Genomic DNA, 12664 nt, shown 5'->3' with positions numbered 1-12664 from the left:
CTCTGTTCAGTTCACACCCACATTTACTGACAGACCATCATTGCAAGGTGGCTATTTAAATCACTGAGAAGCAGCCATCCAGACCTTCAGTGTGCTGGAAAGCAACAAACCCACTATGCAGAACACTTTAAATCTGGTGCCATTTGTATTAGTGCTGTGGATGACTGTGTTCAGCCCTGCAGGATGTAAAGCAAACACAGTCAGCTGCAGGCTGTGGACTGAACCACAGATGCCTATTTTGTCAATGAATGGAGATTTTGTAATTGGAGGGATTTTCTCTATTCATTCCTACATGACATCAGAGCAGAACACCTACACCACGATGCCACCACAGCCACACTGCGCTGGGAGGTCTGTCTGTGAGGGTGGAGTGGATCATAGACAGCATGAGACAGCACAGAGAGCATATCATTTATTTACAATCACAAAGAGAAATAAGAAATGAAATTGTTAGGCTACCAGTTTTTCAAGCCATGTACTATTTATTGTAAACACAAAATAAGATGTTATTTTGCCTGACCCTTTTAGGGTTTTGTCTGTTTTACTGTGTTTCCAAACAGCATGGAATTCAGGCAGCTGCGCTTCGCCCGGGCCTTGGAATTCATCATCCACGAGATCAACAACAGCACAGATCTCCTGCCGGGTATCACGTTGGGCTACCACATATACGACTCGTGCTCTGCAGTACCGATGTCAGTCAAAATTGCATTTCAGTTCGCAAATGGATTGGACCCTGTTTTCAACAACACCGAAGCCTGTTTAAAACCTGCAGCTGCCGCTGTATCTGCTTTTGTAGGAGAATCTTCTTCCACCCCGTCAATTGCAATGGCCAGCACACTCGGTCTTTTTGGAATTCCAGAGGTAAACATCATTTTAAAAAATCTTGCTATTTTAAAATAAATAAATAATGAGTAATTAAAAACTTTTAAAAAAATTATGCCACAGACCAATTATCTAATTTAAGATGTGCAGAGAAATGTTTTATATGGGCAGCGTTATAACTAAATCAAGATACTCAAGTAACTGTTTTTTGCTCTTTTCAAACACTCACAATCACAGGTGAGTCATTCTGCAACCTGCGCTTGTTTGAGCGATAAACATCAGTTTCCTGCCTTCTATAGAACCATACCTAGTGACCAAAACCAAGCAGCTGCATTGGTGAGAATGGTGAAGTATTTTGGCTGGACATGGATTGGAGCCGTGCGCAGTGACACGGATTACGGAAACTACGGAATGGCAGCGTTCCTAAAAGCTGCGCAGGAGGAGGGGATCTGTGTGGAGTACTCCGAGGCCTATTACAGGACACAACCACGCAGTAAACTGGAGAGAGTGGCAAACGTCATCCGCAGATCAACGGCCCGAGTAATAGTAGCGTTTCTTGCATCAGGTGACATGAAGTTTCTCTTAGAGGAACTGGCACGACAATCACTACCTCCACTTCAGTGGATAGGCAGTGAGTCGTGGATCACACATCCAGATTTTCTGCGGTTTAACATATGTGCTGGCGCAATAGGTTTTGGGATCCCCAGATCAGTTATTCCGGGTCTTCGTGAGTTTCTTCTAGATCTCTCTCCAGAACGAGCCTTGAAATCGCCCCTATTAACGGAATTTTGGGAGAGCGCCTTCAGTTGTAGTCTAAAAGGGCGGATGGGCGTGCAGAATTGTGACGGCAGTGAGGACATCCGTACGCTACAGAACCCATACACAGACACGTCTCAGTTGCGCATCACTAATTTGGTCTACAAAGCTACATATGCAATAGCTCATGCTATCCACGCTGCAATTTGTAATAATGTGCTATGTGACAAGACCATTAAATTCACACCATGGCAGGTATAAAATTATTTCATTTAAAAACATATTACTATAGAAGTTAAAGTTTCTAGCTTGACTAATTATTGAAATCACCAACAATATTTGTTACCAATTGTATGGAACTAATATTATTATAAATATTCTTGAAATTCTTCAAATGTAGTGAAATATGTTTGATTGTGTATTCCAAAATGGGCTCTAGGTGTATCTGAGTCTGTAAAGAGGAATTGAATTATTTATGAAGTTGTATTTACCTCTGCAGATATATAACCAGCTCAAGAGAGTGAACTTCACCACAAAAAATGGTTATCAGCTCAATTTTGACTCAAATGGAGATCCGGTGGCTGTTTATGAGCTCATAAACTGGCAGTTTAAGGAAAATGGTGCTTTAGATTTTGTGACAGTGGGTTACTATGACTCATCGAAACCAAGAGGGCAGGAGTTCAGAATGAGCAGTGCTATCAGTTGGGTGGGAGGACAGACAGAGGTACAGTATAACACAACCTATACACAAATGTTACAGTAGGGGAAACATTAAACTGTAGTACATGTAGACATTAAATAATGAAAGTTCTTGCATAATAAATTATTTGTATTTGTGATGTTCTCTAATGCCTTTCCCAGGTGACAGTGTCTGTGTGCAGTGAGAGCTGTCCTCCAGGCACCAGGAAGGCTGTGCAGAAGGGAAGGCCTGTCTGCTGCTATGACTGTGTACCATGTGCAGAGGGAGAGATCAGTAACAAGACAGGTTGTGTATCATAGAGCATAATGCAGCATTAAGCTTTTCCACCTTTATTACTTGTACTAGATATTTCTTTGCACTCTTTACATGGCTGAAAACATCCTTGGACTCCATTCTGCTTTTATTTAATGCTAGTCACTAAAGAATTTCAGTATCTCCTGTAACGCAGCAGACTATCCCAGCACAGTATAGCATCGACCTAAGTTACCGAGAAAAATTGCAAATTTAAAAAAATCATGCTACATGAAAACTTTCATTTCATTTGAGGTAAATTTTGTTTTAGCTGTTCTGTTTTGTTTCATATAATAGTCTGTCAAGTAATATTGCACAAATCTGAATCATGATCATGGTTTCATGATTCCCATGTGATATCTTCTGTAATACAGCAGACCATCCCAGCATAGTATAGCATCCACTTAAGTAACCTAGACAAATTATAAATAAAATAAATAAATAAATCATGCAACATGAAAACTTTCATTTCACTTAAATTTTGTTTTAGCTGTATAGTAAAACCTAAAAAATGAAGGTTAGAGTAGCAAGGAAAAACTTCATGAACTTGTACAATGAAGAAGCCAAAACTCATATGAGAAACCCATCCAGTTACTGGGTTTCTGATATGGCTTTTTGGTCTCAAAAATAGTTTTTAATTCAATTTAGTATTGGACACAGACATCAGAGTGTCCCCTCATGAATAAGGCAAGCACAGAATTGTCAGGGACAATTGTCAAGGGGATTGCATAAACAGGAAACATTAAGAGAAGGCAAGACACAAAAAATTGAAACATTTTTTTGTGTTCAGCACTGCGTAGTGAAATCAGGCTCTGACTACAAAACTTGTGGTAGACATTGTTTCCTTCTGTAATGTGCTCTATATATGAAATAACAAGCGACCTTGTTTTAGACTTATTGAACGCATTCTGACTTTGCATTTCTGATCTTTTAGACTCTTTGGATTGTCTGCATTGCCCCCCTGAGTTCTGGCCCAATACCAAACAAGACAGCTGCCTCCCCAAGCCTGTTGAGTTCCTGTCCTGGGATGACACTCTAGCTATCATTCTGACAGTGTTCTCCCTCACTGGGGTCTTCATGACCATTTGTGCGATTGCAGTCTTCTTCAAACACAGGGCATCTCCCATTGTTAGAGCCAACAATTCAGAGCTGAGTTTCCTGCTTCTCTTCTCTCTGACTCTGTGTTTTCTCTGTTCACTTACTTTCATTGGTCGGCCCTCTGAGTGGTCCTGTATACTGCGTCACACAGCATTTGGGATCATCTTCGTCCTCTGCATCTCCTGTGTTCTGGGGAAAACAGTAGTGGTGTTAATGGCCTTCAGGGCTACACTTCCAGGCAATAATGTCATGAAATGGTTTGGGCCTCCACAGCAGAGACTGAGTGTTCTTGTTTTCACTCTCATACAGGTCATTATTTGTGTGCTTTGGTTAAAAATGTCCCCTCCTTTTCCTTTCAAAAATCTAAAGCTCTACATGCAAAAGATCATTCTTGAATGTGACTTAGGTTCTTCCATAGGTTTCTGGGCTGTGCTGGGTTATATAGGATTTGAGGCCATCTTGTGTTTTGTTTTGGCTTTTCTAGCTCGGAAGTTGCCTGATAACTTTAATGAAGCGAAATTCATCACATTCAGCATGCTCATATTCTGTGCAGTTTGGATCACCTTTATTCCAGTTTATGTCAGCTCTCCTGGAAAATTCACGGTAGCTGTGGAGATATTTGCTATTCTGGCCTCAAGCTTTGGTTTGATTATTTGCATTTTTGCTCCCAAGTGTTTTATAATTGTGTTTAGACCAGAGCAGAATACCAAGAAACAGCTTATGTGTAAAATTCCCTCTAAAGCTTTTTGGCATGTAACAGAAAGACAATAAAATGTTCTTCATCTTAAAAAAAAACCTTTACGGGTTATATTAAGGTTTATTTATTAGCCTGAACAATAAATCTTTAAACATAAACATTTTTATGTTTATATGTTATAAAGTAAATTTTTAGCAACCTAATGAACTTTCACGAGGTTAGTGACAATGTTATATTTAAATATTTTGCTTTCTAAAACTATTGTTATATTATTATACATTTCTATTCAGAATATGATGTGCATCTCTCTCCTGAAGAAAGTTAAATGTGTGTGTTTTTTTCTTGTTACCTAGTGTGTGGTATTAGAATGTGTATAATTTAATGAGATGTTTTCAGTAACAATCCTGGACCTGATTTTATGATTATTTGATCATTTAGGAGTAAGCAATGGGTTTGTTAGTTTCTGCTTTTGTCCAAAAAACCTGAAATTACAATTTATGCCTGTAAATAAATTTTTATACTGTACTGCGTTTTATGTTTATATGTGAGAAAATAAGTTCTTGACAACATAATCTTTCACACAAAGCACATTAGTGACAATATGTTGTTCTTAAGTATTTTTTTACATCTTTAGAAACCTCAAAATATTTGAAATCTTAATATTATACATTTCATATAAATTCATATGATTTGCATCTCTCTCTCTTTATGAAAATAAAATGTGTTTTTTGTTGATAACTATTATTTGATATTTGAATGTGTAAGGTGCATGTGTACATTCTAATTTAATGAGTTGTTTTATGTAACATTTCCAGACCTGATTTTATCTGATCATTTATGATTACTTTATTTTTTATTACATGAGTAACATGAGTAAACAATGGGGTTATCAGTTTGTGCCATTGTCCTCCTGTAACGTGTGGAGGCAAAGCAGGATGCAGAGATGAGTCGCGTAAAACAAAAACATTTATTAATAAATATAACACGGAAGACGTAGCTCGCAGGCTATCATAGTCAAACACCGACAACAGTCACATCATAAACAATAGACTTTTTCCATGCATACTAATGACACAAAACGAGGAGCAGGTGTGGAACACAAGGAGGGCGTGGCCACACGGACGAACATACACACACACAAACACACATGGGGAGACACAGGGCCATACCGTGACACCTCCACAAAAAATCTGAAATTACAGTTTCTGCCTGTAGTTGTGCCAAGCTTATAGTGATCTCTGTGACCAAATAATAATACATGGCAAACACAAAGCCGCCAGGTATGTCACAGGCAATCCAAAAATCTAAAATCAAAACCATATGCAGAAGCCCTGAAACAGAATAACAAGTCAACACTGAATAGTGCAGAACTCGAATAAGTGATGAGGAATTTCACACTGGGAGAGCATAAACTCTGTTCTTAAATAATGCAGGTAAAAGGTAACTGCTGCGAGTCATGTCTAACACATGAGGCTCAAAGAGATGAGACGGTCCATATGCAGGTACAGAGTTTTAATAAAAATGATAGAAAAAGGATGTAGGCAAAATACAACGTGCAAAGACAAAAAATATAGGTAAAAACCAGGCACGGCACAAAGGAAAACCAGCAGATGTACAAAAGGGCAAGGCAGGAGGTAATGTCAAAAAACACAAGCAAAGTCTGAGGCACATAGAAACAGAAACAAAGAGGCAAAACACAGCTTGCTTCACTGACTATAGTAGCAGAAAATACTTCACACTGAATGTAGGGACTGGAGGGTTTAAATAGGGAGACTAGTCAGTGAAATTAGTGATAAATGCAATTTCAGTAAAAATGTTGACTGTGTTAATATTTCGTCAAGGAGGACCTACGGTGGTCGGAAGATCTTCGATGGTTGGATGGGGGGGATTATTCACAGTACAACCCCCTCCTCCTGAAATGGGCAGAGGAACATCAACAAGGGTGGAAGGAGTGGGACAATCAGGGTGGGCAGTGTAGAAATGCCAGGTGAGCATGGGGTCCAACACGTCCTCAATGTTGACCCAACTCCTCTCCTAGGGACCATAACCCACCCAGTCTACCAGGAACTGCATCATGCAAGCTTATCACTGGGAGTCCAGTAGGGTGTTAATCTCCAGTAGGGTGTTAACCAGTTAGGCCAGTGACCCCTTCATGCCCAAAGGCAGAGGGGTACTCACCTAAAAGCAAGTAGACAGACTTGAAGAGGATACAAGTTTTAGTAATGACACATGGAAAGTGGGCATTATATGAGAATGAGTTGCAAATGTTACAAAACCAAACTGATTCTATAAAGGGTCTTTTAAGGTCCTTTGTATCTGGGGTACTGCTTTCAGCATGAAGTTTTCAACCGTTGGTCCTTACTATACAACAACACAAACTGAGGAAGCCTCGATGATCACCAAACAAAAACTAAACAAGGCATAGAAAACCGAGAGCTAAAATAGCGGCATGACGTAGCATGTCTCTTAAAGTGACAGTGTTCAAAATGTTCTGCGCACGATCCAAAACTTTAAGAAAAGCATAAATTACTATAACTTCTACTTAAACAATATAAATTACACTCGAGCCATCTATATAAATATTACGTGTTAACGACAATCTATGCACTTGTACAATTTATGGCATTACCACAATACTGTAAACTTATGTACAAAATACAACAAAGCTAACAGTGCAATTCGTACATGCCTAAACTGCTATGGATCACACACGAAATTAACTCTGAGAGCCCCCAAATTTAGAAGTGTTATCGGTTTATCTTGACGTATGCGTTACTGCGTATTAAACAAACAAAGTTTCAATAAACAAACGAACAAAACCACTGAATTACACTTTTTAAAGCAAACAAAAACCTATTGATCATTATGAATTACACTGAACGCATAGCCACGCCTCCTATGCACGTTTCACACCCACATTTACTGATATGTCATCAGTGCAAGGTGGTTATTTAAACCAGTGTAAAGCAGCCATCCAGACCTTCAGGTTACTGGGAGGCACACAGATCACCATGCAGACCACTTCCAGTCTGGTGCCATTTATATCAGTGCTGTGGATGACTGTGTTCAGCCCTGCAGGATGTAAAGCAAACCCAGTCAGCTGCAGGCTGTGGGTTGAGCCTCAGATGCCTATTTTGTCAATGAATGGAGATTTTGTAATTGGAGGGATTTTCGCTATTCACTACTATATGAGAGCAGAGCTGAACACCTACACTACGATTCCAGCACAGCCACAGTGCGCTGGGAGGTCTGTCTGTGAGGATTCAATTGTCAGCACAACCAGCATGTCATTTATTTACAGTCACAAAGAGAAATGAGAAATGAAATTGTTAACATACCACTTTTTCTAGCCACCTACTACTTATTGTATACGCATCATAAGCTCTGATTTTGCCTGACGCTATCAGGGTCTTGTCTGTTCTACTGTGTTTCCAAACAGCATGGAATTCAGGCAGCTGCGCTTTGCCCGGGCCTTGGAATTCATCATCCATGAGATCAACAACAGCACAGATCTCCTGCCAGGCATCACGTTGGGCTACCAGATATACGACTCGTGCTCTGCAGTACCGATGTCAGTCAAAGTTGCATTTCAATTTGCAAATGGATTGGACCCCGTTTTCAACGACACCGATTCCTGTTTAAAACCTGCAGCTGCCGCTGTACCTGCTTTCGTAGGAGAAACTTCTTCCACTCCGTCAATTGCCATGGCCAGCACACTCGGTCTTTTTGGAATTCCAGAGGTGAACATCATTAGTAGGCTACATCACATCGTTTTTTTTAAAAAAAAATCTTACTATTTTTAAAGAAATAAATAGTTGCATAACAATTATTTATAAACTATGCCACACATACTCTACTGTGAAGAAATGCTAGTTAGGTCATGTAATGGTTCTTTCTCTTTCCCAACACTCACTGAATTACAGGTGAGTCATTCTGCAACCTGCAAGTGTCTCAGCGACAAGCGTCAGTTTCCAACGTTCTTTAGGACGGTACCTAGTGACCAACATCAAGCGGCCGCAATGGCGAGAATGGTGAAGTATTATGGCTGGACATGGATTGGAGCAGTGCGCAGCGACACGGACTACGGCAACTACGGAATGGCAGCATTTCTAAAGGCAGCGCAGGAGGAGGGGATCTGTGTGGAGTACTCCGAGGCCTATTACAGGACACAACCGCGCAGTAAACTGGAGAGAGTGGCAAATGTCATCCGCAGATCAACAGCCCGAGTAATAGTAACGTTTCTTGCATCAGGCGACACGAAGTTTCTCTTAGAGGAACTGGCACGACAACCACTGCCTCCGCTACAATGGATAGGCAGCGAGGCGTGGATCACACAAACAGAATTTCTGCAATTTAACATATGTGCTGGCGCAATAGGTTTTGGGATCCCCAAATCAGTTATCCCAGGCCTTCGTGAGTTTCTTTTAGACCTTTCCCCAGCACAAGCCATGAAATCGCCCCTATTAACGGAATTTTGGGAAAGCGCGTTCAGCTGTAGCCTTAAAGGGCGGACAGGCTTGCGGAAATGTGATGGCGGTGAAGACATCCAGGCGCTACAAAACCCATACACAGACACGTCTCAGTTGCGCGTCACTAATTTGGTCTACAAAGCTACATATGCCATTGCGCATGCGATCCACGCTGTTATTTGTAATAACATGCAATGTAACAAGACCATTACATTCACACCATGGCAGGTATAAAAACATTTTATTTATAAAATCTCTAGCTTGAGTAATTATTGAAATGACCAACTGTATTCGATACAAATATTACAGAACCAATATTATCATAAATATACTTGAAATACTTGAAAGGCACTGAAATATGTTTTCTTATGTATTCCAAAATGGGCGCTAGATCAATCTGAGTCTGTAGAGAGGTATTCAATAATCTATGAATTTGTATTTGCCTCCGCAGATATATGAGCAATTTAAGAGTGTGAACTTCACCACAAAGAATGGTTATCAAGTAAACTTTGATTCTAAAGGGGATCCTGCAGCTCTCTATGAGCTCATAAACTGGCAGTTTAAGGAAGATGGTGCTTTAGATTTCGTTTCAGTGGGCTACTATGACTCATCCAAACCAAGAGGACAGGAGTTCAAAATGAGCAGTGCTATCAGCTGGGTGGGAGGACAGACAGAGGTACAGTATAACACACCCTGTACTCAAATGTTACAATAAGGAATACAGTAAACTGCAGTATGGGGTCCTTAAAGAATAAATTGTTCATGCAAAATAAAATATTTTTATTTGTGTTGTTCTCCAATGTCTTTCCCAGGTGCCAGTGTCTGTGTGCAGTGAGAGCTGTCCTCCAGGCACCAGGAAGGCTGTGCAGAAGGGAAGGCCTGTCTGCTGCTATGACTGTATACCATGTGCAGAGGGAGAGATCAGTAACAAGACAGGTTGTGTATCACAGAGCATAATAGAGCATTAAGCTTTTCTATCTGCATTACTTGTACTAGGTATTTCTTAGTACTCTGCACATTGCAGGGTAAAACCTTGGGCTCCATTCTGTCTTTATTTAATAATAGTAACAGAAGAATCACATTTACTTTTGCAATGCAGCAAACCATCCCAGCATAATTTAGCATCCACCAGAGTTCGTAAGTGTCATGATCCAACCAGGAATAGGCAGAGGTAGAATGCAAATGCTGGAGGTGGTTTATTAAATGAGGAAACACAAACACGAATGGTAAAACAAACAGAGGCAAAGGGGTAACACTGAGCGTAAGGTAACGCGACGGGAGTAAACCAAAGTAATGACGACAACAGTAACATGAGTATAAAGCAAACCTGACAGAAGGACATAACTTACCACAATAACCAACAACCAGAAGACAAAACCACAAGGCTTAAATTAGCAAAACTATCAGACACTAAGCAGATACACGTGAACATTGGAACAGCAGAAACTAAAACAAGGAGTGGAATAAAGGAACAGACAGTGGCGGAGAAAACGAAACTAAGGCATGGAACCAGGGAGTGCAGGAAGACAGGGAAATCGTGACATCAGGGACAAGAGGAGGGTGGCCATTCGTGACAGAAAGAAAAACTATAAATTAAAAAAGAAAACTTTCATTTCAGTTAAATTTTGATTTAGCTGTATAGCTTTTTCATACAATAGTCTGTGTCAAACAGTGTTGCACAAATCAAAATCTAATGAATCTAATCAGAGACCTAATAAAAAAGTCAAGGGCTACAGTGGCAAGGAAAAATGTCCTGAACTTGTACAATGAAGATTCAATACTTTTGCTGGAGCTACTCATAGTCTGGTTTCATGATTCCAGTGTGCTATAAATATGCCCTTTACTCTAAGGCTTTATATATTTTTCTGGGGTTACAGGGTTATGACTGCTTGTTTTGTCTCTTAGACTCCTTGAACTGTGTGCGCTGCCCTCCTGAGTTCTGGCCCAATGCCAGACGAGACAGCTGCTTCCCCAAGCCTCTTGAGTTCCTGTCCTGGGATGAGACCCTAGGGATTATCCTGACTGTGTTCTCAATCACTGGGGCCTTTATGGCTATTTGTGTGATTGCTGTCTTCTACAAACACAGGGCATCTCCCATTGTTCGAGCCAACAACTCAGAGCTGAGCTTCCTGCTTCTCTTCTCTCTGACTCTGTGTTTCCTCTGTTCACTTACTTTCATTGGTCGGCCCTCTGAGTGGTCCTGTATGCTGCGCCACACAGCGTTCGGGATCACCTTCGTCCTCTGCATCTCCTGTGTTCTGGGGAAAACAATAGTGGTGTTAATGGCCTTCAGGGCTACACTTCCAGGCAGTAATGTCATGAAGTGGTTTGGACCTCCACAGCAGAGACTGAGTGTTCTTGCTTTCACTCTTATACAGGTCATTATTTGTCTGCTGTGGTTAAAAATATCACATCCTTTTCCTTTCAAAAATCTAAAGCTCTACAAGCAAAAGATCATTCTTGAATGTGACTTAGGTTCTTCCATAGGTTTCTGGGCTGTGCTGGGTTATATAGGATTTGAGGCCTTCTTGTGTTTTGTTTTGGCTTTTCTAGCACGGAAGTTGCCTGATAACTTTAATGAAGCCAAATTCATCACATTCAGCATGCTCATATTCTGTGCGGTTTGGATTACTTTCATTCCAGCTTATGTAAGCTCTCCTGGAAAATTCACTGTAGCTGTGGAGATATTTGCTATTCTGGCCTCAAGTTTTGGTTTAATTATTTGCATTTTTGCTCCCAAGTGTTTTATAATTGTATTTAGGCCAGAGCAGAATACAAAGAAACACATTATGGGTAAAGTTCCCTCTAAAGCTCTTTAAGATCCTTATAAATAGCAATGTTGCCCTTAATGTTTAACACCTTATATAAAATGTTTCCAGGTACCATTATTCTTATATGTAACATCAGCCTCACCAATGCATCTTTATTGCAAACTGTATTTTATGCTTGAATGTGAAGACATAAGAAGATATAGTATCAGCAATATTAATGAACTTTCACATGCATCCTTGTTTCTGAAAATGAACTGCAATAAAACATTTTAGATTATCTTCATAAAGTGAATCAGTTTCCTCTTTGAAACTTTTCCTGATATATTTGCATTTCTCCTCAAATATTTATTGGTAAGTCTCTCTTTATGAATAGTTGATTTGAATCTTCAATATTTTAATAAATGTAAAGTGCATATGTATGTATTCATTACATGTTTTTGTCTAATTAAATAATTTGACTCTTTATATGTAACGCATGTGGCCCGAGTACCGAAGGGCGAGGGGCAGGACACACAGGCTCCAGTGATGTGGATGAACATTTATTAACATATAAACACAATGGCACTCACACGTATTACAAACAAGGAACATGAAACGGTTAACATTAAACAGACACGATAAAAAACAATACATCTACATTAACATGTTACGTCAACAATAACCAACAACACTGCACACAATGACAAGAGTTTAAATGCACAAAAGACTAACACAATACAGGTGTGTGCAGGTGTGGCTACGAAACAGGATCCTCCCACTGCACGTGGCCAAACAACGTGACTCGTGGGAGGCGAGTGTTCCGTGACATTATGATATTATTATTATAGTTAACAGCTTATAGTTATAGTTGATAGCTTATAGTTGAGCTCTTGCAATATATCTGGCAGTAATATATTGTTAATTTATTATTATTGCTCTTTAGCCTTTTAAGGTATTAAACTTTTTAAAATCACTTCTAATTCCATATTTTTTTCTTTGCTATTTAAATCAATTGTACTTTTAATTTTATTGTTTATTGCACAAGAGAACACAGAGAGCAAATGGCGATGGCTGTTATGAC

At 39.8% G+C, this 12664-nt stretch overlaps 2 protein-coding genes across 2 annotated transcripts; both read left to right on the top strand.

Moving 5' to 3' along the window:
• The first annotated feature begins 115 nt into the window (after window positions 1-115).
• LOC113589739 (extracellular calcium-sensing receptor-like) lies at window positions 116-4438 on the top strand. Its single transcript, XM_035525419.2, has 6 exons — window positions 116-351; window positions 561-861; window positions 1060-1833; window positions 2078-2302; window positions 2440-2563; window positions 3504-4438. The coding sequence occupies exons 1-6, from the start codon at window positions 116-118 to the stop codon at window positions 4436-4438; spliced, it is 2595 nt and encodes an 864-aa protein (XP_035381312.2).
• Window positions 4439-7393: 2955 nt separating this feature from the next.
• LOC113568292 (extracellular calcium-sensing receptor-like) lies at window positions 7394-11827 on the top strand. Its single transcript, XM_035525420.2, has 6 exons — window positions 7394-7611; window positions 7804-8104; window positions 8288-9061; window positions 9285-9509; window positions 9646-9769; window positions 10739-11827. The coding sequence occupies exons 1-6, from the start codon at window positions 7421-7423 to the stop codon at window positions 11650-11652; spliced, it is 2529 nt and encodes an 842-aa protein (XP_035381313.2). The 5' UTR covers window positions 7394-7420; the 3' UTR covers window positions 11653-11827.
• Window positions 11828-12664: the final 837 nt, after the last annotated feature.

The sequence above is a fragment of the Electrophorus electricus genome, chromosome 6, assembly GCF_041902795.1.
Source record: "Electrophorus electricus isolate QZ-2024a chromosome 6, ASM4190279v1, whole genome shotgun sequence".
In the NCBI taxonomy this organism is placed as follows: Eukaryota; Metazoa; Chordata; class Actinopteri; order Gymnotiformes; family Gymnotidae; genus Electrophorus; species Electrophorus electricus.
Note: the sequence above shows the minus strand (reverse complement) of the source record. Positions and strands in the feature narration are given on the sequence as shown.

What these genes read in the sequence shown, in the direction of transcription:
- LOC113589739 (XM_035525419.2), top strand. Translation starts at nt 116, where the DNA reads ATGCAGAACACTTTAAATCTGGTGCCATTTGTATTAGTGCTGTGGATG. An exon ending in CAGCCACACTGCGCTGGGAG is followed by an intron (nt 352 to 560) that starts GTCTGTCTGTGA and finishes GTTTCCAAACAG; the next exon opens with CATGGAATTCAGGCAGCTGC. An exon ending in GGGTGGGAGGACAGACAGAG is followed by an intron (nt 2,303 to 2,439) that starts GTACAGTATAAC and finishes TGCCTTTCCCAG; the next exon opens with GTGACAGTGTCTGTGTGCAG.
- LOC113568292 (XM_035525420.2), top strand. Translation starts at nt 7,421, where the DNA reads ATGACTGTGTTCAGCCCTGCAGGATGTAAAGCAAACCCAGTCAGCTGC. An exon ending in CAGCCACAGTGCGCTGGGAG is followed by an intron (nt 7,612 to 7,803) that starts GTCTGTCTGTGA and finishes GTTTCCAAACAG; the next exon opens with CATGGAATTCAGGCAGCTGC. An exon ending in GTCTTTTTGGAATTCCAGAG is followed by an intron (nt 8,105 to 8,287) that starts GTGAACATCATT and finishes ACTGAATTACAG; the next exon opens with GTGAGTCATTCTGCAACCTG.